Source organism: Erythrolamprus reginae, chromosome 3, assembly GCF_031021105.1.
Source record: "Erythrolamprus reginae isolate rEryReg1 chromosome 3, rEryReg1.hap1, whole genome shotgun sequence".
NCBI classification, from domain to species: Eukaryota; Metazoa; Chordata; class Lepidosauria; order Squamata; family Dipsadidae; genus Erythrolamprus; species Erythrolamprus reginae.
In genome coordinates this window covers 149,379,541-149,384,706 of record NC_091952.1, presented here as the reverse complement: position 1 = coordinate 149,384,706, position 5,166 = coordinate 149,379,541, and the positions used below count along the sequence as shown (strand labels likewise).

At 44.3% G+C, this 5,166-nt stretch overlaps 1 protein-coding gene across 1 annotated transcript; it reads left to right on the top strand.

Annotated features, from left to right (window-relative positions):
- The first annotated feature begins 1,354 nt into the window (after positions 1-1,354).
- Positions 1,355-4,940, top strand: LOC139165833 (thrombomodulin-like). Its single transcript, XM_070749065.1, is given in 3 exon segments — positions 1,355-1,372; positions 1,374-1,430; positions 1,432-4,940. Coding segments are annotated over 3 exon segments (1,758 nt in total). The 3' UTR covers positions 3,115-4,940.
- The last annotated feature ends 226 nt before the right edge of the window (positions 4,941-5,166 follow it).

Here is a 5,166-nt window from a genome sequence, read left to right as displayed (position 1 = left end):
TAGATGTATAATAGGAAGCAGGAAGAAGGAGATTGCGATCCCGCTATATAGAGCGCTGGTGAGACCACATTTGGAATACTGTGTTCAGTTCTGGAGATCTCACCTACAAAAAGATATTGATAAAATTGAACAGGTCCAAAGACGGGCTACAAGAATGGTGGAAGGTCTTAAGCATAAAACATATCAGGAAAGACTTAATGAACTCAATCTGTATAGTCTGGAGGACAGGAGGATAAGGGGAGACATGATCGAAATATTTAAATACGTCAAAGGATTAAATAAGGTTCAGGAGGGAAGTGTTTTTAATAGGAAAGTGAACAAAAGAACAAGGGGACACAATCTGAAGTTAGTTGGGGGAAAGATCAAAAGCAACATGAGAAAATATTATTTTACTGAAAGAGTAGTAGATCCTTGGAACAAACTTCCAGCAGACGTGGTTGGTAAATCCACAGTAATTGAATTTAAACATGCCTGGGATAAACATAGATCCATCCTAAGATAAAATACAAAAAATAGTATAAGAGCAGACTAGATGGACCACAAGGTCTTTTTCTTCCGTCAGTCTTCTATGTTTCTAAGAATATGAGGTCAATGCAGTTGTTGAATCTAGTATTGTTGGTTACTAGTTGATTGTGTCCCAGATTGGTAACAGTGTTGTATAAGGTTGTATGGATGGATTCAGTCATGCACTTGTTTAGGGTCCACTTAATGGGAGGTAGATTGAGGTCTCCAAGAAAGATAAGGGGGTATGGGCCAGAGGCTGCCCACATTAGCAGCGAGGTTAATGTGTTCATATGTGTTATGTTGTAGTCTGGGGCTCAGCAACAAAGTAGGAAGCGAAGTATGGCATTTAAGGATAGATCACATGCCGGAACTGAGCAAATGCCTCAGCCAGGGAAGCACTTCCACACCACAGGACATTTCAAAAGACAAGAAGTTGCAACTTGGGGCCAGGTTTGGAACAAAGATCGCATTGGTTCCATGCTGTTACTCGCAGTGAGCGGTCAGATGTGGTTTTATAAGTTGGAGAGCCAACTCAAGAGCAAAAAAGAAAAAGAAAAGAAAGCTAGTTAACTTTGCGGACGCTATCTAGCATTTGGCTGCTCGCAGCAGACACTTCTCCGGACTCGGAAGGCTCGGGTGGAAGCCTCAATTTCCTGCGCCAAGAGTCGAGGAAACGAGGGCGGGGCGGACTGGCTTCCCTTCTCAGCGCTGCATCCAGCTGGGTGTGAGTGTGAGAGACTCTGACTCTGCTCCAGGGGGAGATCTCCTCCTGGGCGGGCGGCGCTTCCCTCATTTCTCCCTGTTTTCTCCCCTCCTCCCCTCGCTTCCCTTCGCAAGGAAGGCGCTATAAATGCCGCGACCGCCTGAAACGGGAAGCGACGACGGGGCACCTCAGTTTGACTCGAAGAGCGCTCGCCGTCACCGCCCGCCAACATGTGGTTCCTCCTAGTGGCGATGGGCAGCCTGACCGCGAGCCTGGCGTCGCCCACACCGTCTCCGGCGCCGGTCCCCTTAGGTGCGCAGTGCCTGGGCTCCGCCTGCTTCGCTTTATTCGGCATGTCCAGGAGTTTCGCCGAGGCGGGCGACGTGTGCGAGGCGGGCGGCGGGCACCTCATGACGGTCCGCTCCACGGTGGCGTCGGAGGCCATAGCGCTGCTGCTCCTGCCGCGCGACCACTTTGACAGCGCCTGGCTAGGCTTGCGCCTGCCCGAGAATCGCTGCGTCGAGCCGGCGAAACGCCTGAGGGGATTTCAGTGGGCGACCGGCGACGAGCGGACGGACTTCGTCGCCTGGGAGAGCAACGGGTCCGTGGCAAAAGGGCCCCGCTGCGGCCCCACTTGCGTGGCGGTGACTCGCCAGCTGAAGTGGCAGGAGCGCGCGTGCGACGCCTCCGCCGAAGCCATCTTCTGCGAGTACAGCTATCCGAACGGGACCTGCGGGCCCCTGCCGTCCACCTTCGCCGTCAGTTACCTCACGCCCTTCGGCGCCCGAGAGAGCGACCTGGTGGCCTCTCCGCCGGGCACCACGGTGGCGGTGCAGAGTTTGGGGGTCGTTCTGGAGTGCCGCGCTCAGGGCAGCAACGGGTCTTTCGAATGGGGGTCGGCCGCGCCCGGCGCCTGGGATTGCCAGTTGCAAAATGGGGGCTGTCAGGATCAGTGTCATTTGGACGAGCAAGGCCCCCCCCGCTGCGCCTGCCCGGAAGGCGAAACGCTGTTGGAGGACCAACGGAGCTGCTGGTCCCCCTGTGCCAGTTTAGGATGCCAGCATCATTGTGAGCCTCAGGGTGACTCTGGAGTCTGTATGTGCTTTGAGGGTTATATGCTGGGTTCCGACGGCAAGAGCTGCGTGGACATCGATGACTGTCAGGCCACACCAGGGCTTTGTGAACAGGTGTGCGTTAACACCGAGGGCTCATTTCATTGCGACTGCTGGCAAGGCTATGTGCTGACGAATGACAAATGCCTCCGGGAAAACTGGGGGTGCTTTGATTTGACGTGTGAACATGAGTGCAACCTTGTTGGTGGAGAGTATAAATGCACATGTTCTGAGGGATATAGTCCAGACCCCAAAAATCCTAATAAGTGTCTCCAAGTCTGTAACCAGACTGAATGCGCTGCACAGTGTGACCCTCACGGTGTGAATGATTGCTTGTGTCCGGAACATTTCATCTTAGATGTGAAAGCAGATGGTCAGAAACTATGCACAGACATCAACGAGTGTGAGTCTGGATACTGTGGTTCCCTGAAGTGCATAAATACACCTGGCAGTTACAAATGCATCTGTCCCGATGGACGTATTCAAGGGGACAACTTCTGTGAGCAGCCCACAGAAGAACCAGACGAGTTTTCAGGTGAAACTGAAACTTACCCCAAATTATCTGTTCCTCCTTCTTTTGCCCCACCAAAGGCTGGCAGCAGCCGAGGGACATTGGTTGCCATCATTGTTAGCGTCACCCTTACGATTGTGATGTTGGTAGTCATTATCTGCTACCTATTGAAGAAACACTGTGCTGCACAAAGCATATCGGACTACAAATCTCAGCAGTCTGAAAGTGGTGTAGCACTTCAGCATGTTAGTCCATCGTGTGACTCTTCCAGACAGAAAATGTAGGTAACATTCATTTTGGAAGGAGAAAAGAGACGGCGATTTTAAAAACTGGAAGGAAATGTTTATGAATCTGTGTTTGGGGGTGGGGGTGGGGAGAGTCCTGTGCAGATGCTGTTTAATTCACAACTGCCTGCATGAATTCTGAAGTAATATTTTTCATTTCCTGAGAGTTAATTGTCATGCCATGAGAGCAATGTTAGTACTTGACACTGACTTATAATGTGAATCCCACATGTGCAGAGAAATGGGAGTGGGGTGCATTTATGTAAGACTTCAGTACTACCCGTCTTTTCTCCAAATGCAACATGATTGGTCTTATTATTTGCTGTGGAGACATGATGCTGCCTGGGTTGAAGATCAAGATCAAATGAAATGGGAAGGATATTAAACTCTTCTACAAGTATTTTGTCTGGAAGCTTTCACTGTTAAACATATACAGTATTTCTAATTCACAGCTTTCGCCTTGTTAACATTACTGGATAAAAATTCTATGTAACAGTCTTGACATAGTCTCTGTAAATGTTGAAGGAGTTAGCTACCAGCCCATGCCAAATTATCCATTTATTTTGCAACACACTACTACGCAGCCCCATTCTCCTCTCCCTTTTTCTAATTACAGATTTTGGTTTTTACCTTCCATACGAGACACTCAGTTTGTAATACAAACTTTCTGTGTTTTTAAAGTAGTTTTGAGTATTAAAGTAGTTTTGAGTATAGTTTTAAAGTAGTTTTGAGCTGTGCTGTTATAAGCACAGCTACTTTAGTGCGATGTTGTTGCTTTTTTCTTTGTGCGGCTTTCCTTTGTCTTCATCTCATTTTCAGATTGTTCTATTTGTTTCACAATGGATTTCTCTAATTGAAAAACAATGGATTTCTCTAATTGAAAAACATGTGACATACCAGTTTGCACTTTGGACACTTTTATTTAACTGGATTAAATTCCTTTTTTCCTATTTTGTTTATAATATAAAATGTTCACCAGTTGTAGTGGAAGCTGTATCATGCCTTTCAGATTTTTAGTACTGTATTGGAAAGAGTTGGAGAATGACATATTAATGCCTTCATTTGAGAAACTCTTTCATTTTTATTTAAGACAATAGGCAAGACAAAAAGAACTCTAAACATTGTAAAGTGAATTGTATCTAATCAGTCCTGAAACAAAATCCAGGTAAATGTAAGCCCATTGGTTAATACAGTTCCTGTATTAATTGGTTAATACAGTTCCAATGTGGTATTTTTTAACACATGGCTCTCTTAATAAATTGAAGCAAATGAGATTTATAAGTGAATGTTTTATGTATGTATTTATAGAAAATATGCTATAAAGTTATTTTTCCATCTTATGTACATAAAAGGTCCATCTCTATAAAATTTGCAGCATGATCTCTTTCACATACTACATACATGTTGTGTTTCAAGCATCTCCTTATTTTGTCTGGATTTCCAGATTTATGTTAGATTTCTTGAACCTCTAGGATAAAGTTTGCAAGGATTAAATAAAGCTATATTAGCTTCATGCCTATCCTTCATTTAAGTAATATTAAACTTATTGGGAAAAATTGGGAAAATTGGCACATGCACTAAGTACTATGAACCTGTTTCTATTAAATAAACATTTACAAGGTTGCACAAGGGAACAGAATGATCAACAAAGATAATTTAGAACTAAAATTATCTGCTGGGTTATTTTTAATTAGTTCAGTAAATGAAGATCATTTTTGGCTAGACATTTGTGAAGTAAGCATATGTTTTAAGTTTTTTGTTATTTCAAGATATGCATATATTATCAGGAAATAAAATATTACAGTGGCATTCTGACCACAAATAAAGTGTGAAATATTTATTTTATAAATAATGCATAACATCAATGCAACAGCTGATGTAGTATAACAGGTATTGGCTTTAAAATTTTAAAAATTAAAACAATGAAGGAACTATGGACATTAGCATTTAAATGGCTATAGTTAATACATAGCAAAGTCATGGCTATAAAGAAATATAAATTTAGAATTTAGGTACAGTAATTTAAGAATGGACAAGATGGTTATACAATCA